Source organism: Piliocolobus tephrosceles, chromosome 2 (assembly GCF_002776525.5).
Source record: "Piliocolobus tephrosceles isolate RC106 chromosome 2, ASM277652v3, whole genome shotgun sequence".
Classification (NCBI taxonomy): Eukaryota; Metazoa; Chordata; class Mammalia; order Primates; family Cercopithecidae; genus Piliocolobus; species Piliocolobus tephrosceles.
The window spans coordinates 84,160,132-84,181,171 of record NC_045435.1 but is presented as its reverse complement, the minus strand read 5'-3'; the positions used below and the strand labels follow the sequence as shown (position 1 = coordinate 84,181,171).

Sequence of the window (21,040 nt, the reverse complement as noted above, 5' to 3'; positions counted from 1 at the left end):
TTTGAGACGGAGTCTCGCTCTGTTGCCCAGGCTGGAGTGCAGTGACCGGATCCCAGCTCACTGCAAGCTCCGCCTCCTGGGTTTACGCCATTCTCCTGCCTCAGCCTCCCGAGTAGCTGGGACTACAGGCGCCTGCCACCACGCCCGGCTAATTTTTTGTATGTTTTTTAGTAGAGACGGGGTTTCACCGTGTTAGCCAGGATGGTCTCGATCTCCTGACCTTGTGATCCGCCTGTCTCGGCCTCCCAAAGTGCTGAGATTACAGACTTGAGCCACCGCACCCAGCCCAAAAGCCCAATTCTTAACCAGTTGTCTGTGCAGCCGCGCCTGACCCACCTCAGGGTCCCTGAGCAGGAGGCAGCCTGGTGTCAGGATGGCCACCAGGTATGGATCTCAATGCTCACATGGAGCCATGGCCATCAGGTACACAGGGACTTCCGCCTCTGGCTCACCAGCCTGCCCAGCAACAAGTTCCCAGTGTCCATCCTGCAGAACGGCTCCAAGATGACCATTGAACCGCCACGCGGTGTCAAGGCCAACCTGCTGAAGTCCTACAGTAGCCTTGGTGAAGACTTCCTCAACTCCTGCCACAAGGTGAGGCACACTTGGCGCAGACCCACCCTACCTGGCCCCTGTCCCGGCTCCTCACCTCCCCTGCCTCCCACCTCCCCCAGGTGATGGAGTTCAAGTCTCTGTTGTTGTCTCTGTGCTTGTTCCACGGGAATGCCCTGGAGCGCCGTAAGTTTGGGCCCCTGGGCTTCAACATCCCCTATGAATTCACGGACGGAGACCTGCGCATCTGCATCAGCCAGCTCAAGATGTTCCTGGACGAATATGATGACATCCCCTACAAGGTGGGCCTGGGGCAGACTGGGGCTTGGGGGACTGGGCACTTAGGGGAGCCCTCACCCACCCACCCCATAGGTCCTGAAGTACACGGCAGGGGAGATCAATTATGGGGGCCGTGTCACTGATGACTGGGACCGGCGCTGCATCATGAACATCCTGGAGGACTTCTACAACCCTGACGTGCTCTCCCCTGAGCACAGCTACAGTGCCTCGGGCATCTACCACCAGATCCCACCCACCTACGACCTCCACGTGAGTCCAGCCCAAAGGGCTGCACAGGAGGGGCCTGCTAGGCTGGGGTTCCAGGGTACCATGAGCACCTTGGTGCTGGGTGGGAGGAGACGCAGCCCCCACCCTCCATCAGCTTTCTTTTCATCAATCAATCCATCCCACAAAGACAGCCTTGGCGAGGGAGTCAGTCCCTGCCCACTGGGGCTCGCCTCTGTGAGTGAACTCCTGGTCAGCCACTTCCTGGGTGGAATTACTCAGTGGAGGCTTGGGGCAGCTCCTCCAAGATGGTAACAAGGCCCAGACTCCACAGTCAGGGAGGGCTGCCACAGAAATGATGCTTCCCCTAAGATGTGTGGGGAGAAGCCATGAGCCAGGGCTGGGTTGTGTGGGTCATCAGTGCAAAGGGCCTGCGGCAGGAAGGAGCCTGACAAATTTGAGCCACTGAACAGGGGGGCAGGGAATGGATGGCAGTAACAAGGGGGCTGGGAGGGAAGCAAGGGCCATGCCACACAGTGCCTCAGAGGCCTGGAGTCCCAAGAGCAGGGACACGCATAAGGGTTATAAGCAGGAGTGACAAGTGGGGGATATGACAAGTGGGGATGTGCTCCATTGGAGGGTAACTCTGAAGGCTGGGGTGGAGCAAGCCAGGGGCTTCCATGTTGGCCTCCTCCCTCCTAGGGCTACCTCTCCTACATCAAGAGCCTCCCACTCAATGATATGCCTGAGATCTTTGGCCTGCATGACAATGCCAACATCACCTTTGCCCAGAACGAGACATTCGCTCTCCTGGGCACCATCATCCAGCTGCAACCCAAATCATCATCTTCAGGAGACCGGGGCCGGGAGGAGGTGGGTGGTGTCAGAGGAAGGGGCCCAAGGGCTGGACGGGCTGGGCTCCACCATCCTGCCCACTCCCCTGTGGGAAGGAGCTCTGTGTATGTGGAATCCCACAGGGAATAAGGGGGGCCAGCCGTGATCCCCCGTGTTCCTTTGCCCCTGCAGATAGTGGAGGACATCACCCAAAACATTCTGCTCAAGGTGCCTGAGCCTATCAACTTGGAATGGGTGACGGCCAAGTACCCAGTGCTGTATGAGGAATCAATGAACACAGTGCTAGTACAAGAGGTCATTAGGTAATCACCCCGCCACACCCCCGCCCCAAGTCAGCGGCCACTGGACTGTAGAGAAATGACAACAGGAGTTACTATGGGCCAGGTGCCATGCCAAGTGCTACACCTCTAACTCAGCCATTTTTGTTGTTGAGTCAGAGTCTCTGTCTGTTGCCAGGCTGGAGTGCAGTGGTGTGATCTCAGTTCACTGAAACCTCCACCTCCCGGGTTCAAGCAATTCTCCTGCCTTAGCCTTCTGAGTAGCCGGGACTACAGGCGTGCACCACCACACCCAGCTAATTTTTGTATTTTTAATAGATACAGAGGTTCACCATGTTAGCCAGGATGGTCTCGATCTCCTGACCTCATGATCCACCTGCCTCGGCCTCCCAAAGTGCTGGGATTACAGGCGTTAGCCACCGCGCCCAGCCAACTCAGCCATATTTTTATTATTCACATTTTGTAGACGAGTAAACTGTGGCCCCAAAATATTCAGTAAGCTATCCAAGTCCAAGTTCACACATTTGCTAAGGGCCAGAGCTGGGATTTGTACCCAGGCCACCTGACCCAGTTCTCTGCTCTTAGTCTCTCTCTGTATTTTGCCATTGCTTTTCAGTCTGTGGCCTTGAGCTGGGGAGCATAGCTACTGCCACGCGACCCCAGCCCACTACTTATTCTCTTGCCACTGGCCTCACAGGTACAATCGGCTGCTGCAGGTGATCACACAGACACTGCAAGACCTACTCAAGGCACTCAAAGGGCTGGTGGTGATGTCCTCGCAGCTGGAGCTGATGGCTGCCAGCCTGTACAACAATACTGTGCCTCAGCTCTGGAGTGCCAAGGCCTACCCATCGCTCAAGCCTCTGTCCTCATGGGTCATGGACCTGCTGCAACGCCTAGACTTCCTGCAGGCCTGGATCCAAGGTGGCATCCCAGCTGTCTTCTGGATCAGTGGCTTCTTCTTCCCCCAGGCTTTCTTAACAGGCACTCTGCAGAATTTTGCCCGCAAATTTGTCATCTCCATCGACACCATCTCCTTTGATTTCAAGGTCTGGGCACAGCCAGGGCCAGGTCAGGTGACAGGATAGTACAGCCCAAGGAGGAGAGGCTCTGAGGCCACGGTTGGTTGGCAGTTGGGGGCTCCCTAAGCCAGGGCATGGAAAGACCCAAGCCAGAAGAGGCCATGAGTCCCAGGAACGGGTCTGGCCTGGGTCCATCAGAAATCCACAGGGGCAGGGCACAGACCACAGGCCCTGGGCTAAAGTGGTAGGTACATGATGATGGGCAGGCAGGCAGCATTAGGCAGCTCTCAGAAGGGAGTTTTGTGCCTCCTAACCCAGATTCTGGGTATTGTTGTGTGTGTGGGGTGTGTCTGTGTCTACCCACAGGTGATGCTTGAGGCACCATCGGAGTTAACACAAAGACCCCAAGTAGGGTGCTATATCCATGGATTATTCCTGGAAGGTGCCCGCTGGGATCCAGAGGCCTTCCAGCTGGCCGAGTCTCAGCCCAAGGAGCTGTACACAGAGATGGCCGTTATCTGGCTCTTGCCAACACCCAACCGCATGGCTCAGGACCAGGACTTTTACCTGTGCCCCATCTACAAGACACTGACTCGTGCCGGTATGAGGCCTGGGGCGGGAGCCTACACTATGGCGGGGGGACCCAGGACTAACCCAGCCCGGCCCAGCCCAAGCCACTCAGACTGATCCAGGTTAGCTGAACAAGGAAGGACAACAGAGATTTGGGCCAGGCCAGCAAGCAGCAGGGAGGTTAATGCCCAAGGCCTGCCATCTGGCTGTGGGGAGCACCCCTGAGCTCCTATCCTACATGCCTCCCTCAGCAGGCCCACCTTGGGCCCCAAGAGCCTACAAGCCCCAGCCTGTCATTGGGAGTTCAGAGGGGTAACTGAGGCCCAGAGCAGGAACTTGTCTAGACTGGGTCCATCGGAGAATGAAAAGTGGCATCAACTCTGCCATCCCTATCTTCAGTCCCCAATACAGTAACCCTGGGCAGGCTTGAACCCTGGCCAGACGCCCTCAACCAGGCAGGTTTCCTCTTGGGTCAGGGCCCCCTCCCTGTCCTCAGCTTAGCCTGCCCACTGCTCTGCCCCTACGCTATCTCTGCTCTAGTAGTAATAGGGCATGACCTAACCCGTCCCCCTTCTTGCCCATTCCAGGAACACTATCAACCACAGGACACTCCACCAACTATGTCATTGCTGTGGAGATCCCCACCCATCAGCCCCAGCGACACTGGATAAAGCGTGGTGTGGCTCTCATCTGTGCCCTGGACTACTAGACTCAGACAGAAGGGCTGAGGCCATTAAAGCTGAATTTCTAAGCAGTACAGCTGTGCCTTAGCTGCTTGCATGAGGACCCCTCTGCAGGACTCATTGCCAGGGGGGTGGTGAGGGGCTGCAGCAGCCTCAGCAGACGATGCAGTTGGCAGAGGAGAGCGAGACAGAGGTGGCAGCTTTGACCTGCTTTACCTGTCCAAACGCAACAAGGAAGAGATGCCCAGCGTCCTCCCAGGGAGAACACACCAGGCAAGATTAGAGGCAGCCCTGCCTCTGACCCAAAGTCCCAGCACCTCTCCAGGTTGCAAAGCCACAGATTTGGTGAAAGCCATGGCCCTCTCCCCAGAAGGTACACCCTGTCTATAGTCCACCTGAAGCCCCTCCTCAGCTCAGGTCCTAAATCCCAGGCCTAGGATCCCAAGGATCCCTGGCCCGACAGTTGGACACTCAAGGATCATATACTTCTTACCTTTCTGGTCCCAGGGCCCTGAGCCCACGAGGTCTAGTAAGGCCCCTCCTCCCACCACACACGTATAGCCCAGCCTCCACATCTCAGGCCAGCAACCACAGGAGGGTTCATTTCTCAGGAGATTCTTAGGACAGTTTTATTCATTCATTGATCCAGTATTTACAGGGGCCAGAGGGGTCAGGCTGTGCTCAGCCCAGAGGCAGCTACCACACTTGCCAGCACCCCCCACTCAGTCACTATGTACAGATAAAGGGGCCTGCCTGGATCACCTTTTTCAAAACCATCTGGCAGAGGCCATGGGGCTGTGTTGGGGCCTGGGCTCCAGAGGCACTGCTGGGCCCATTACCCCTTGGCATCAGGCCCTCTGGAACACAGGGGCTCCAACTGGTTGTCTTGATCCTGCTGTCCCCACCCTGAGTGCCTTGTAGAAGCTGAGGAAGCTGGAGTAGCAGGGAGAGCTGAATGGTGCCAGCTTCCTATAAGCAACCCTGTCTCTGCTACCCCTGAGAGGGAGACATGGTAATACTGAGGGGCTGGACAGAGGCTCCTCTGAGCCCCAAGCTCCAGGGACAGAGACCTAGAGCCCAATTTAGGCCCATAGCTAGGGCCACAACACTGAAGGCGAAGAGCCCCAGAACCTTGCTGTGGAGAGCAGTCTTGAACAGCCTGGCTAGAACAAGGAAGACAGTTCACAGGCCACTGAACAGTTCCCACATGCTCTGCTCAGGCCATGGGATCCCAGCAGCCTGCTGACCCCAACCCCATTGGGACACCCTACTCCCAACCCAGCCCAGTGCTGGGTCCCTGAGTTTGGCACTCTCCTAAGAGGAACGAAGACAGAAGGCCTGGCTTCCTTACGACAGGGACAGGCTGGTGGCTGGGGCTAGAGCAGCAGGGCCTAAGGCCCACCCAGGCCCCCAGCTGGGACCCTGTAGTTGGGACCCTGGCATGATACAAGGACCTGGGCCCACCAGGACAGCTCCTAGGAGAGAAAGCATAGTCAGTAGGAACCTATGTCAACATGGTGGTATGCTGGGTTGGAGCCCAGAAAAATAGATGTCTCTGATAGGTAAAATATATATTCTGCTGCCCAGGCAGAAGGGCCAGGTCCTGCTGCTCCACAGCCGGCTGTGGAGGAAGCTGCAGTACCTGGCTGTGCCCCAACTCCAGATGCTGCCTCCTGAGCACTATGGGGCTGATCTGCCCTGTGGCAGGCCTCAGGGCACGATGGAAGGAATGTGGCCTGGTTCCTCCCATTCCCAGGGCCTGGACTCTCTGGCTGGGACTATTCAGTAATACTGGGAAAAGGGGAAGTGGGGCAGGGAAGGACCCTGGTGAGGGCCACACGGCAAGAGTGGGCTGCAGAGTCAGGGCCAGCAGTCCTCACTGGCGCTTGGCCTTGTAGGGGCGAGAGCGTTTCCGCCGGTCAGGCTTCCGCTGCTTGTGGAGCCGGCCGATGCTGACCCCTTGGCGCCGCCGCACGGAGATGTTCTGCTCCACTAGGTTGGCCAGCATGCCTGTGGAGAGGCAGAGACCCTTGAGCAGGTGCTGGCTGCCTCAGGCCAGGAGCTAAGGCTCTCATGGCCCTCCCTGTGCCCCAAGGTGTGCTCAAGCCTCAGGAGAGGCCAGGGGAGGGGAGCTGAAGGACATGGCCCTCAGCAGGGCATTCCAGTTAAGCCAGCAGCACATCGCCTCACCTTCCTGAGCCAGCATGGAGATAAAGGTGCAGATGAACTCATCATAGTTGTGGGTCCTTCTCTGGTCATCAATCTGTAGGAGAGGAGAAGGCTGAGAGCACTGGAGCCAATCTTGCCAGAGCAGCCACCAGCGGACCTTGGGAGAGGCCAGATCAGGCAACTGGAGAGATCACCCACCTTGAACTTCTTCCTCTTCTCTACCTCTTCCTTGAGGCATGCCTCATAGTTTGCAATCTCAGCCTCCACACACTTTAGCAGTGCCAGCAGCTCCTGCCAAAACGCAGCATTGCACCTCTGATGGGCGCTGGCCAGCAACAAAGCCCCACGAGCAATAGGCAGCTAGAGGCAAGGATGAGCAGCAAGTCCATGCCTACAGAGACCCCTGCCACCACCCAACCCAGAAAGGCTTCCTGGCACACGGCTCCAGCCAATCTTCACACCAAAGTTCCCATCAAGAACTTGGCACCTGGGCAGGAGGAGCTCAGGCCCTACCCTCTGCCAGGATTAAAGGAGAAAGCCACAAAGGAGGCTCACCTTGGGTGAGTACTTCTCCCCACTCAAGGGCTCACCAGGCCTCACCAGCCCTGTCTTCTCTCTGCTGTCCGTGGCTTCCACGACCTCCTTCTCCACTGGGCTGCTGGACCCCTGGCTGCCTTGGATTGGTCTGATGGAGGGCAAGGAACCCTTCCCACCCTCTGGGAAGAGAGGTCACAAGAAAATCATTAAAGTGAAGGACACTTTGTGGTCACTTGGCCACTTCCCTCCTCCCTCCCGGGTGCACCAAGTGGTCAGTGAGCCAGTCTAAGGCCCACCTGTCAGCGCCAGGGGACTCAGCACCCCATCCTCAGCCAGGTGCAGCAGGCCTGTGCTGATGACAGGACCCAGATCGCGGACAGCACGGTTGTAGCGTATGCAGTCAACACGCAGCAGGCTGTCATCCTCTCCAAAAAGCACCTTGGAGATGTGGGAGGTGACAGGGCTAGAGGGCCGCGTCGGGTTGGCTGAGCGGATGGGTGAGCGCAGTGGCGAATTGAAAGCACTGCCGATCTCAGAGGCCGTGTCCGTACTCTCATTGCTGGGGGTGGGCGAGGGCTGCGAGTGTGTGGGCACTGCCACAGCCGGACTCCCAGCCCCGCTGCCAGTCTTGATGGACAGAGGAATTGAGAGGTCCTTCTGGGACTCTTTGAGCTTCTCAGCCAAGACGTTGATGGTGTTGGGCTGCAGCACTGACAGCTGCCCATCAGCAGAACCGCTCAATGCCCCTGGCTTCCCTGTTCCCTTCCGCTTATACCTGTGGGGCCGGAGAAGATGTGAAGCAAGGGAACGGGCCAGGTGACCATACCCAGCAGTACCCAGAATGGCTTAAACACATCCCGACCTCCAGGGACTGACCCTAAAACTCCTTAGACTTGGTCTAAGCAGCTTGAACTAGCCTTGCTAAGCCTGGCATCAAGTTCTGTCAGCTGCAGCCAAGTGTCCTCAAAAGATACTTCCTCTATTCCAGCCATCTCACTCCTGGCCTTTTGCCAATGCCCTGTGTTCCAGCAAAGCTGCCTCCCCACCACCCACATATCCATCCCTGCCCCAACCAATCCTTCAAGGCCTGGCTAAAAGGCCACTTCCAATAGGACATGATCTATGCTTATATGCTTACCCCCCCGTCCACCAAAAACTTCCTGGAGACTTGGGGTCAGCCCCATCATGCCAGCCTCCCCCACGACCCCAAACTTCGCAGGTACTCAACATTATTTGCTGCAGGGCATTCTCAGACACAGACTGAGATATTCAAAATGAGATCTGAAGCACCCAGAGCCTGGTAGCCTTAGAAAGCTGGGGCTGACCTAATGGCAGAGTTGGTATTCTGCACGTCATCCTCCTCGTCATCCTCATAGTCATCCTCATCATCTGAGTACTGCTGGGGTGGGCGGACTGGAACTCGGCTGCGGCCCACACCGGCCGCCAGGTCTTCTTCCTCCTGGGACAAAGACCAGGGCAGTTACAAACAAGTGCTGCTCAGCCCAGGCTGAGCCTAGACACTCACAGCCAGAGAGAAAGCCAAACATGGTTTTCCAGACTGAGTCAGCGGAACCCCTCCAGGTGTTCCACGGCCTGTCCTTGGCTTGTGGGGAGGCTGCCACCCACTTACACCGCATAGAAACCCACGGAGAGGTTCTAAGAGAAACAGAGTGCCCTGAAACACAAGCCTTTATTTTGCCAGTAAAACCCAACCCATAAAGTTGTACCAAGGAGCGTGACCCAAACATTTAATCCCACAGCCACGTAACTAGATTAAATTCAAAGGAGCTCTCCCTGCCTCCCTAAGCCCCTGCTGTTGTGGGGCCTTTTTGTATCAGGCAGAGGAACCTAGCAACCCAGGCCCAGGCAGCTTGACCCAGCCATGCCAACGGTGAACACCAAGGAACCACATGGGAAAATTGCCTGTTGCAGCCTCTCAAGAGAATCAAGTAGAGAATCCTGCAAGGGTGCTCCCAGCTTACCTGCATGGGGGACTTGGCATAGTTGTGATTGTCTAGAAAGGCTGGCAGCCGCTGGACAATGGGAGTGGGGTTGGGGGGAACACCGTTGAGGCTACTGCCTGGAGGCTTCACCACCAGCTTGGGTTTGCTGGGAGGGCTATGGGATGGGGCTTGTGCACATGAACCAGCCGCCTCCTCTGCACCATCTGAGACAGGGCAAGAACACAGGGAGGACTTCCGGTAGGATCTCCAAGAAAAGCTCACAGTCTCCCCAGCCCTGTGGAACAGCACTTCCCAGGGAAGAACAGCCGAGCCAGCCGGTGGAATGGAAGTCAGCAAGCTCTAAGTCATGATCCCGCAACGAGACAGGGAAAAGAAGGAAATGGGAAAAAAAAAAAAAGAGGCAGAAAAAAAAATGCCTCTAGAGAAAACTAGAAAGGGAGTGTACATTACAGAGAAGGGCCCAGGGGCCTGTGGTAATAGCGGTCCTTTATAGGTGCCTTTTTTTTTTTTTTTTTTGGAGACGGAGTCTCGCTCTGTCACTCAGGCTGAAGTGCAGTGGCCAGATCTCAGCTCCCTGCAAGCTCCACCTCCTGGGTTCACACCATTCTCCTGCCTCAGCCTCCAGAGTAGCTGGAACTACAGGCGCCCGCCACCTCGCCCAGCTAGTTTTTTGTATTTTTTAGTAGAGACGGGGTTTCACCATGTTAGCCAGGATGGTCTCGATCTCTTGACCTCATGATCCACCCATCTCGGCCTTCCAAAGTGCTGGGATTACAGGCTTGAGCCACCGCGCCCGGCCTACAGGTGCCTTTCTTTAGGGAAGGACTGCTCTCCCTCTACCTTCTGCCAGGGGAAAAACACTGCCCAAGGACATCCCCAGAGAAAGACTTGCCCGGCTTAGGCCTCCCAGGTCAGACATTAGGGGGTGGCTCTGAGGCCCACGAGAGGTCGCAAACCCCCCAGTACCTGTGTGGGTGCCCTCAGTGGCTGCAGGGGCCCTGTTTGCTTCCAGCACCAGTGGGGACTTGTTGCTGGCTGACTTGGACTCCTCAGGCAGCTGTGACTCTTGAGACTTGTGAGTCTGAATCAGCTCCGGCTGTGTTACTCTTATCAGCTAACAACAGAATCCAAGGCTCAGAGGAGGAAGGGTAGACCCAGGCTTCTACCTTAAACAGCTAAGGGCTGAGGACCTAAAGGAATAATGGCCTTGGCTCCACCCATTCACTCACAGGGAAATAAAACACCCAAATGCAAATTTCCTTTTAGAAGCTATTCTCCCTCCCCACTCCAAGTCCCACCTTTCCCACGAGGGGAGCAAAGAAAAGATGTGTTTAGCTGAAGCCCAGATCTACAAAAGAGTGTGTTCGGGAATCAGAGACAAATGTTGTGGGGGAAGGGAGGAGGAATGCAGGGAGGGTTGGGCTGGGCAGGGGCCAGGGAGAAAGGGCACCTACCTGCTGCAGAGCCTCTAGTACTGTCTGACGGTTCACCTTCAGCACATGCAGCCTGGCCTCATACTTGATCCTGCGATCGGGCACCACTGCCATCAGGTTGAAGCGGATGTCGTGGTAGGGCTCCCTGCAGTCACAGCCGCAGCCGTGAGAGCAGCTCCTGCCCCGGCCCCGCCATCAGGTTGAGGCAGATATCCTGGCAGGGCTCCCTGCAGTCACACCTGCAGCTGTAGGTATAGGCCCCACCCCAACAGGCAGGCAGCGACTAGCCATACACGCCAGGCACCTGAGCTGGTACCTTCCAACAAGCTGTATGAGGGGCCTATCAGGAAATGAACTAGCAGACCTGGGCTGCCTAAGGCTCCACCAAGGCCTGCCCCTCCCCGAGCCCACCGAGGAGCAGGCCACAGGCAGCCCAGGCAGGAAATAGGACAAGGAGTTGAGAGCCCATGATCTAAGCCTGATCTTGCCAGATTCACCATATGGCCTTGCAATTTACAAATCACCTGGATACTCTCTGTCCCTCCCAAAGTAGGTACAGCTCCAGAGGGTAGAACAGGGCAGTTGCAGGGCCCTTACCCTGCAGTGGCGAGGCCAATACGCTCCATGATGACCCGCCGGGCCTTGTCTGTCCACTCCTCATCCTCCCCCCAGGGCCCTAGTGGAGACCAAGACAAGGAATCAGCGAGAAGGAAACCCTGAGTTTGGGCAGGCCAGCAGTGGGAAGGAAGACACGGAAGAGCAGTTGAGCCAGGGAGTCAGGAGCTAGTCAGGCAATATGGTGCAGGGTGAAACCCCAGCCAGGGCCAGGTGTCGGTACCCACAACCCCTGCCACTGGGTCCCACATACCAGAGGGCCCTGAGCCCCAGCTCCCTAGGAGGTAGGCAGAGACACCCAATGGGCCTCCAGCTCATGGTGCCTACCATGGTCAATGGGGTAGACCTTCAGCCCATCCAGCTCAAAGAGCCGGCCTGTGATAGGCACATAGCTGACAAAGTGGAACGCCTCCATGGTCCGCACTGCACTAAGGCCATTCTGCTTCTCAGGGAGGTGGCGTGGCTCGGGCCTGGGGAAGGACAGAGTCAAGGCCCAAAAAATGATACTCCCCCTACTCGCACCCCACATCAGCTCCCACAGCTCCCACACACCTGGCATGGCTATTATGTGCCTTGGCCAACTCCGGGGCATTGCCAATCGCATATCCTTTGCTCTACGGGGAAGAAAATAAGGCTGTATCAGAATAATTTCTCCTCAGGTAGGACTATGGTTGGAAGGCAAAGCTTCAGAGAGCAGCCTGGAGGCATTCCAGATGAACTTTCTTAAAAGGTTTGTCAGGGCAGAAAAGAGCTCTGGAGTCCCAAAGAGATGGACTGTGCTGGCCTTGCATGGTAATTCGTGGATACTAGGAAGCAACATGGCCTGAGAGGAAAAGTCCTGACAGAGAAGGTTCTGACATGGTGTGACTTAAAGTCTCCTCCTTCCCTAAGCCTGTCTCCTTTCCCCACAGCTGTGCCTAAAAACAATGGCCTTACACAATTTATTTAAGAGTCTAATGTAATATAAATGATCATTTAAAAAAGAAACAAAAAGAAACAGCCTAGTAGTACCCAGTATCATGTGGTAGCATTCCCAGTGGCCCTCAGGGTCAGATCTGCCCAGTTGGCTGTGAGCCAGGATGAAGGCACTACAGCCTACCTCAGGACTGAAGCCCTTGGTGAAGTCCTTCATGCGACTCAGGGTGGGTCCCAGGTCCACGTTGCTGCAGTTCAGGAGCACGCTCAGCAAGGCATGAGTGGCACAAGAGTTGGGTATCAGCTGTGAAATCAAGAATAGTCACCCATACACAGTACCCCTCACTGCAAGCCACAAGCCCATATACATCAAGAATGGGGATCCAAAGCAGGTCAGTCATATCTGGACAACTCCCCTTCTCAGCTCTCTTCATCTTTACCTAATGTTTATTTATTTAACAAGCACCTACCAAATACGCACTGGGTATCTGAGGACACAGAGTGGACTCACACACCCCCCTACTCTGAAGCTGTTCCCTTTAATGAGTTAGAGCTCAGTTGCTTCTGCAAGGGTTTCTGTAGCCACCGCCCCTAGAATCTGCCTATCTCCTCCTCCTGTCTTCCTCTATTTCCACTTCCCAAGCAAAAAAATGGCAGCATCCCAACCTCCAAACAAAGCACAGAGTCCAGCAGACCTGGTGGGCAAAGAACATGTTATTCACAATATCATCATCAATCACGGACGTATCATCCACCAAGGTAGAGACCTTTCGCCGGGACCGGCGCTCTTCGATCCATTTGAACAGGAAGATAAATCCATATACAGGGCTGGGGGAAGTAAGCAGCAGAGCCAAATCAGCCAAAGGGGAGAAGGCAATCAGCATTCCCTTATTTCTCTAAGTCTTTGCACTGCGTCATCACTCAGGTGTCCTTGCTGTGATCCCACCTCTCCCCTGGCTTCTTCCCAATACTGTGTCTGAAGTGGCCTTGTGCTCTCATACACCAAAGGCCTGCCACAGGCAGAGCTAAGCATAAGCTTCTGACTGTGATGCTCCGGGAGTCCACCCAGTCTCCTTATGAAGTCTATGGTTCTGGGTAAGAGAAGAAAAGCTGGAACTGAGGGTCAAGGATGAGACAGGGTAAGAATACAAAGTAAGACAAGAACAAAAACTCTGATGAGGAACTGAGGCACTAATTCTCACTTGTGGGCCCCAATGAAGTCAGGAAAGCAAATGAACACCTACACCAGTCTCTTTTGTTCCAGGAAATTAAAGCAGACTTCTTGGTTCAGTCACTGTTGCTACTGTTGCTACTCTCTTACACCTCTATTCTGCAGGCCCACTGGGACAAGATCCTAAGTGTGGGCACCCAGGAGGGGCCTTGTCACCCCAACCAATCAATACCGGATGACTTTGTGTCAGGATTAAAGCCAGGCACACATGGACACACTGAAATTAATACATTACACAACCGCACAAAAGGCACTGCGTGCCCTGGGTCTTCCTGCTGCAAGGCCAAGAAAGCAGCTGAACTAAAGGATGGTTAGGGGTGGGGAGGGGGCTGCTACAAAAAGGGAAGCGCTAAGGAAAGATTGGAAGAAAAGAAAGGATCAGTTTGATCAGGAGGCGGGCACTCAGAGAGCAAGGCTGCTTCTTTATGTCAGATTTTATAACGTAGGGTTCCTGGCACTGCCTTCCCTAAGGGGCCCTGTTTTCTGGGACCTTCCCCAGCACTCTGGGTGTAAGGGGCAGCCCTGGTGTACAGCCACTTACCCCTGGCATTTGCTCTGAAGGTCGTAGATCTCCTCCACTTGCACCCCTTTGACACCTGCGATGAGGAAAGGAAAGCAGTAGGGAAGGACAGACCCTGGTGAGTGAGGGCGCAGGGGTGGGCCCCCACAGCCCCAGTCAGGCAGGCAGAAGAGGCTCTTACCGAAATCTTCCACCAGCAGGGTGAAGAGGCCTGGGTGGGGCGACAAGAGGAGGCGGTGATGGTCAGGCAGGCGCGCCCCGGGCCCATCCGGCCTCCCCAGCCCCTGGCCCTCCCGGTCCCCTCCTCACCCGGGTCGCTCTCCAGCTCCAGCCAGCCCTTATTCATCTTCCCGCGGGGCGGCCCCTCAGCGCCATGTCCAGGCCCTCCCGCCCCACCGCTGCCCCCACCGGGAGCCCCCACTGCCCCCGGGGCCCCTCAGCCCCACACACAGACAACGGGCCCAGCCGCGTCACCCGCCCGCGCCGGCGGCACCACGTCACCAAGGCGCGACGACCCTGCTCCGTCTCTGGGCTCGTCTTCCGCCGGCCGGACTTAAGACGCGGGCACGCGCTCGAAAGCGAACGCGCACGCGCGGAGGGACGGGGACGAAGGAGAGGGGCGGGGCGAGGCGGGCGAGGGGAAGAGGGGGGCCGGGCGATGCTGAGCGCGGAGGCTCGAGAGGAGGGGCGGGACCGGCGAGGGCAAGGGGCGGGGCCGGGCAGTACTGGGCCCGGGTGGTGGGAGAGGATGGGAGAGGTCGGGCGAGGGGAAAAGGCGGGGCCGGGAAGTGCTGGGCGCTGGTGGTGCGAGAGGAGAGGCGGGGCAGACTAGGGAAAAAGGCGGGGATGGGCGGGGCTAGGCGCGGTCAAGGGAAAGGGGCGGGGGCGGCGAGGGGAAGGGGCGGGGGCGGGCGGTGCTGGGCGCTAAGGCGCGGGAGGAGGGGCGGGGCGGGCGCGCGGCCGTTAGCGCGCGGCCGTTAGCGGTCCCTTTCTACCAACGGTAGGCGTCGCCGCGGTTCCCGAGGGTCACAGTCCGCGTGACCCGCCCCCGTTTGCAAGCTCACCGTCTTCGCCGGCGCAGTCACCGCGCAGGGCGGCCGCCTGGAGGTAGCTACCACGGCCTGTGTCAACGACTAAAGCTCCGGTACAGCGGCGCCCTCAGAGACAGCTGGGAGGGTGGCTCTGGCCGGGAGCGGCGGCCGGTGAGCTACCGCGAGGAGGAGCGGCGGAGGCGACCTCGGCCCGACCCTGCACTAGCCGTCCGACAGGCACGACATGAGCCTGGTCTGGCATTCGCGGGATGCTCCTTGAGCCCCTTCTCCGGCTGTGAACCTCGGGAACGGTTGTGATCACACCGACACGTATTTTACGAATAAATCATTCTTGCCGCGGCGAGTCGAACACGTTTATTTATTTTTTATTTTCTCAACAAGCATTTACCCAGCACCTGTCCAGTGAAACAACTTGATAAGCGTTTCGAGGAGCGTCCGCCGGTTTAGGAGGCCACTGCCTGGCAGCTCGTGGAAGCCGTATTTGCAACGCCCCCCTTCAGATGTTTTGGAGATCGTAACGTCTTGTAACTAGCAGTGTGTGCACAGAATCCTACTCAAGGAACGTCTTGGCCCAGCGATGCAAAGAACTGAAGTTTCAAGGTTTTATTTCTATTGCTTTATGGTCGGGGTAGCCCCAGTAACTGGGAACTGCTCCGCAGTCCGCTCACATGGACCCCTGTGGATTCGAATAGCAAGGTCAGGACATGCTCTTCTCTCTCCTCTTCCAGCCTGTCCAATATTTTCCTTGAGGAAGAAGCCATCAGATATGATTGCTGCTGCAACTCATGGATTAGAGGAGGAGACAGAACAAGCACAAAGAAGGGGAGGGCAGGCTGGCTTTGGTTTCTTGAACAGTAATTTCCTCAGTCGTCCTTATTCATGCAGAATAGTTTAAAGTCCCTGAAGATATTCCCGGTCTCCAGCGGTGATCGGAGGCCATGGATACTGGAGTGTCTCCGGAGTGACCTGATTCACCCAGCGCTCCTTCTAAGAAATGCTGTCCTTCTCCTCTCCCCTGACTAGACAGTCCTTTCTTCACAGCAGTGGATTTTCTTTCTTTTGTTCCCCTTCACTTTCAGGGATCTCCCCCTTAACCGGTGAAACTGTACATTTGTTTTACAGTTTGTTTACTAATGAAAACAGGTAACAGCCGGAGTTGGCTGACATTGGAAATAGGAGACAAGGTACCTTCTGCACTTTTAGCTATTGTACTTGGCTCAGATGGAGACAAAGGTTGGGAACAAGCCATATCTCAGTGGCCACCTGAGCCTAGGTGAAAAGAATTGATAGGAGAGGCCAGGCCTGGTGGCTCACACCTGTAATCCCAGCACTTTGGGAGGCTGAGGTGAGAGGATCATTGGAGCCCAGGAGTTGGAGACCAGGCTGGGCAACATGGCAAAATCCCGTTTCTGCAAAAAAATTAGCTGGTGCAGTGGCATGGCACCTGTGGTCCCAGCTATTTGGGAGGCTGAGTCAGGAGGATCATCTGAGCCTAGGAAAGTGGCACTTTCCCGCACTCACCCACTGCACCCCAGCCTGGGCAACAATGAGAGACCCTGTCTCAAAAAAAAAAAAAAAAAAAAGTGATAGCGCCTAGGGGGTTTTGTCAGTGTTACCTCTTGTCTCTCACTAGAGGGAGTTCTTGCTTTTAGGCAGCCCGAATCTCACAGGCTCCTTTGCCTAGGAAAAAGCTACCTTATCTAGCTTTTACTGGGTACAATTAAGGCACCCATACTTAGGTGCAAAAGGAGCCTTTTCTCCTGAGTGCTACTTCATGTGTGCTTTTGTAGGCACAAAGAACCATTTAGCTAGGTCAAGTAATGGTTCTAAGTTCTTTTGCTACTGTGTGATAGCAGTATAACATGAGAGTTAGTGTTGGCCTCTGGAGCCAGGCTACTTGAGTTCAGATCCTTCTTATATCACTAACTCTTACCTTGGGCAGGATACTTAAACCTGTGTCTCAGTCCCTTCATCTTGAAAATGGGGATAATAATGGTACCTATTGCATGGCGTTTTTGTGACTTAACACGTCAAGTACCTAGAACAGTCCCTTTTATTCCATCACATGGGTTGGGAGGTGAAGTGCACCATTGCCTTGACCCTGGGGAACTTGATAACCAAATACAGAATTAAATTGCTTACCAAACCCCATTTATATTTATAGCTGGAAGAGCCTGTGTTGTCCTCAAAATAATACAGAAGAATTCAAGATAGGAGAAAGAGACAGCAGCGAATGAAGACTCTAAAAGAAAAGAAGGAACACCAAAGATTGAGGTAGAAGGAGTTGACACAGGGAGTTTGGGAGAAATTGTCCAATGGCCTGTGGTATAGGTTGCACTTTTTGCCCCCTTTGTCATAGTCTTGGGGGTTGGGGTTAGACAGTGTGGAAGCACACACTGGGAGCTGGGAGCTGTCATACCTGTCTTATCAGTGCTGTCCCTAGTAGCAAAGTGCTGACTCTGGAACCTTACTACCGAGATTCATATCCTAGCTCTGCCACTTGCTAACAACTGTGACAGAAGTCACTTCATTTCTTTATATCTCAGTTTCCTCATCTGGAAAATGTACATAATAATGGTATTTAAAGTGTTCTGTAGATTCATTGAGCTACTGTAGATTAATTGAGCCAATACATGTAAAGTGCCAAGCATAGTGCCTCACAACGGGAAATACTTTTATCAATTTTGGTTCATTTTAGTATGCTTTGTAAAGCTGGTACCACCTGAGATTCAGAGGAGTTGGCAGAAGAAACAGTAAAAAAGTGAAAGGGGGTTTACTCTTGCATTAATTGCAACATAGGCAGAACAGGCACTGGGGAGACAGAGATGCTTACAGTCTGGTTCCTGCCCTCAACTCAGTGAGAGTATGTTTTGCACTTAAAAAAAAAAAAAACGAAATATGGCCAGGTGCAGTGGCTCACGCCTGTAATGTCAGCACTTTGGGAGACCGAGGTGGGTGGATCACCTGAGGTCAGGAGTTCTAGACCAGCCTGGCCAACATGGTGAAACCCCGTCTCTACTGAAAATACAGAAATTAGCTGGGCATGGTGGCAGGTGCCTGTAATCCCAGCTCCTCGGGAGGCTGAGGCAGGAGAATCGCTTGAACCCAGGAGGCGGAGGTTGCAGTAAGCTGAGATCGCGCTACTGCACTCCAGCCTGGGCAACAGAGCCAGACTCTGTCTCAAAAAAAAAAAATTTGTATATATATGTGTATATATATGTGTGTGTATATATGTGTGTATATGTATGTGTGTATGATATGTATATATGTGTGTGTATGTATATATGAAATAGGAAAAGAAGCTGATGTCTTAGGCTTTAGATATTTTGGTCCTTCATCAGACCCATGAATGGCATTTTAAGGGAAATGTTAAAAAGGTTATCAACAAGGTCCTCAAAGAACACCTCGTGCTTCTTACTTCTCTTGTATAGGAAATCTGCCAAGACTAGGAGGGTAACCCAGAGGAAACCGTCTTCAGGGCCTGGTAAGAAAGACTGGAGCTTGTGTTCAGCCACTGCCTCCAGCCCTCAGCAAAGAAGGCCACCTGTGTGGGGCAGTACACTTGCTGCTTCTCTTTCTCCCAGCCCTAGTTCTTTCCCAGATTCTCTAAGATCTTGAGGACTCAGGAACTGTAATTTTAAATTACCATGTCTGAAGTTCAAGAAACAAGTTATTAAAGTCACTTTAGAACAAAACAAAACAAAAAAAGTGAAGTGAGCAGTTGTGGCCAACTTTTTCATTGTAACCAGAATTATGTGACAGCCTAATTGATACCAAATAAGACCTCCTCCCAACCTGCCTTCTTGCCAAAATGACCCTTTTCCTAGTATTCTACTCCTTCCTGACTTAGAGGAATGATTACATTCTCACCCTTCCTTCCATTCTTAATGGTCAACTTGAGCCAAATTCTGAGTGTCCTCTCTTCCAGTTTGCTGGCTATGCCTTCAAGAACCTGGGGATCCCGAAAAATTAGGGGAATTTCTTCAGAAAGACAATATCAGCGTGCATTATTTCTGTCTTGTGAGTATGAGACCTCCTTTGCTTTGAATATCCTATGGCTTTTGATGTACCGACTGTTCTCTGTTACATCCATCCTCAGATTCACAGACTTGTTTTTTTGTTTTTCTTAATAGCTTTTTTCTTTTAAAATCTATTTTTAGGCTGGGCACAGTGGCTCACGCCTGTAATCCCAGCACTTTGGGAGGCCGAGGCAGGAGGATCTCTTGAACCCAGGAGTTTGAGACCAGGCAAACGTGTCTCTACAAAAAAAAAAAAAAGTTGGGCATGGTGGCAAACACCTGTAGTGCCAGCAACTCCAGAGGCTGAGGCAAGAGGATCACCTGAGCCCTGGAGGTGAAGGCTGCAGTGAGCGGTGATCATACTACCACACTGCAGCCTGGGTGATAGAGGAAGACCCTGCCTCAAAAAAAGAAAAATATATGTGTCTGGTATAAAATCCTGACAGTATAAAGTAAGTTCAGTAAAAAAGTCTCTTCCCTAAACAATGTTCCCAATCCTTCTCCCTCTCCTCAGAAACAAATGCTATCAAAGTTGTAACATCTTTCTAATTGTTTTTTCTTAATATTCTTTTTTATTAGGTATGACTTCCATACTGTAAAATTCACCAATTTTTTTCTTTTTTTGAGAATGGAGTCTCACTCTCTCGCCCAGGCTGGAGTGCAGTGGCACAATCCCGGCTCACTACAACTTCTGCCTCCCGGGTTCAAGTGATTCTCCTGCCTCAGCCTCCCAAGTAGCTGGGATTACAGGCACCTGCCAGCATGCCTGGCTATTTTTGTATTTTTGGTAGAGACGGGTTTCACCATGTTAGCCAGGCTGGTCTTGAATAAAATTCACTAATTTTAAGGGTACAATTTGATAAGTTTTTATAAATATATGTCCCCATATAACCACCACCCCAATCAAAATAAGTAACATTTTCATCATCCCAGAAAGTTCACTCCTGCCTCCTTTTCCAGTCAATCCCACTAGACATAATCACTGTTCTGATCTATGGATTATTTTTGGCTATTCTTTTACTTGATATAAATGAAATCATGCAGTTTATAATCTTTTGTATCTGGCTTTTTTCTCCCAACACAGTGTTTTGGAGATTCATCCATATTGTTGCATGTATTCGTTGCTTGTGCCTTTGTATTACCTGGTAGTATTCGGTTGCATGAATAAGTTACTATTTGCTTATCTGTTCACCTGTTGATGAACATTGGAATTGTTTCCATTTGAGGACTATTATGAATAAAGCTACTTTAAGCGTTCGTGTACAAGTCTTTTTGTGAACATGTGCTTTCACTCCTTTCGTGCAAATGCCTAGAAGTGGAGTTACTAGTTGTATGCTAATTAGATATTTAACTTTATGTGAGGTTGCCACATCACTGTCCAAAGTGGTTGTACCAGTTTACACTCCTACCAGCAATTTATAAGAATTCCAGTTGTGGCCGGGTGTGGTGGCTCACGCCTGTAATCCCAGCACTTTGGGAGGCCAAGGCAGGCGGATCACAAGGTCAGGAGATCGAGACCATCCTGGCGAACACAGTGAAACCCCGTCTCTACTAAAAATACAAAAAAAATTAGCTGGGCGTGATGGCGGCACCTGTAGTCCCAGCTACTCAGGAGGCTGAAGCAGGAGAATGGTGTGAACCCGGGAGGCGGAGGTTGCAGTGAGCCGAGATCGTGCCACTACACTCCAGCCTGGGCGATAGAGCCAGACTTTGTCTCAAAAAAAAAGAATTCCAGTTGCACAGTATTCTTGCCAAAACTTTGTTTTGTCAGTGTTTTTAATTTTAGCCATTCTAGGTGTGTATTGGTATTTCATTGTGGTTTTAATTTCCATTTTTCTGATGACTAAAGCTTCTTTTCATATGCTTATTGGCCATTCACATATTTTCTTTTTTTTTTTGAGATGGAGTCTTGCTCTGTCGCCCAGGCTAGAGTGCAGTGGCACGGTCGCGGCTCACTGTAACCTCCGCCTTCTGGGTTGGAGCAATTCTCCTGCCTCAGCCTCCCAAGTAGCTGGGACTACAGGCGCCCGCCACCACACCTGGCTAATTTTTGTATTTTTAGTAGAGGTGGAGTTTCACCGTGTTAGCCAGGATGGTCTCGATCTCCTGACCTCGTGATCC

At 53.4% G+C, this 21,040-nt stretch overlaps 3 protein-coding genes across 5 annotated transcripts in view; 2 read left to right on the top strand and 1 right to left on the bottom strand.

Annotated features, from left to right (window-relative positions):
• DNAH1 (dynein axonemal heavy chain 1) overlaps positions 1-4,537 on the top strand; it is an 87,578-nt gene extending 83,041 nt beyond the window's left edge. The window contains exons 72-79 of the mRNA XM_023195578.2: positions 424-594; positions 675-854; positions 925-1,101; positions 1,759-1,929; positions 2,083-2,213; positions 2,887-3,238; positions 3,578-3,812; positions 4,369-4,537. Of these exons, the coding sequence (XP_023051346.2) occupies positions 424-594; positions 675-854; positions 925-1,101; positions 1,759-1,929; positions 2,083-2,213; positions 2,887-3,238; positions 3,578-3,812; positions 4,369-4,490 (1,539 nt within the window). The 3' untranslated portion in view covers positions 4,491-4,537. The remainder of the gene's footprint in view (positions 1-423; positions 595-674; positions 855-924; positions 1,102-1,758; positions 1,930-2,082; positions 2,214-2,886; positions 3,239-3,577; positions 3,813-4,368) is intronic.
• A 530-nt stretch (positions 4,538-5,067) lies between these two features.
• Positions 5,068-14,515, bottom strand: BAP1 (BRCA1 associated protein 1). 3 transcript variants are annotated; one of them, XM_023195542.2, is made up of 17 exons: positions 14,158-14,515; positions 14,030-14,059; positions 13,870-13,924; positions 12,793-12,925; positions 12,282-12,401; positions 11,735-11,796; positions 11,510-11,652; positions 11,165-11,243; positions 10,589-10,712; positions 10,101-10,248; positions 9,153-9,337; positions 8,496-8,629; positions 7,467-7,945; positions 7,234-7,349; positions 6,832-6,924; positions 6,655-6,727; positions 5,068-6,474 (listed from the first exon to the last, which is right to left on the bottom strand). In XM_023195542.2, exons 1-17 carry the CDS (start codon positions 14,192-14,194, stop codon positions 6,341-6,343), a joined length of 2,145 nt encoding a protein of 714 aa, XP_023051310.1. In that variant the 5' UTR covers positions 14,195-14,515; the 3' UTR covers positions 5,068-6,340. The 3 variants fall into 3 exon arrangements, with proteins under 3 accessions (XP_023051310.1, XP_023051311.1, XP_023051309.1); XM_023195543.2 differs by having other exon boundaries at positions 7,189-7,349; positions 10,589-10,658; positions 14,158-14,512; XM_023195541.3 differs by having other exon boundaries at positions 7,189-7,349; positions 14,158-14,509.
• Positions 14,516-14,696: 181 nt separating this feature from the next.
• The window catches only part of PHF7 (PHD finger protein 7), a 17,545-nt gene continuing 11,201 nt past the window's right edge, over positions 14,697-21,040 (top strand). Inside the window, 4 exon segments of the mRNA XM_026447986.1 lie at positions 14,697-15,596; positions 17,065-17,174; positions 18,332-18,384; positions 18,829-18,920. Of these exon segments, the coding sequence (XP_026303771.1) occupies positions 17,134-17,174; positions 18,332-18,384; positions 18,829-18,920 (186 nt within the window). The 5' untranslated portion in view covers positions 14,697-15,596; positions 17,065-17,133.

Excerpts from the sequence above, each read along its gene's own strand:
- BAP1 (XM_023195541.3), bottom strand. The coding sequence starts at position 14,194 with ATGAATAAGGGCTGGCTGGAGCTGGAGAGCGACCCGG. Across the intron at positions 12,402-12,792 it reads ACATGTTCTTTGCCCACCAG|CTGATACCCAACTCTTGTGC; the intron begins GTCTGCTGGACT and ends TTGATTTCACAG. Across the intron at positions 9,338-10,100 it reads CACTGAGGGCACCCACACAG|ATGGTGCAGAGGAGGCGGCT; the intron begins GTACTGGGGGGT and ends GCCCTGTCTCAG.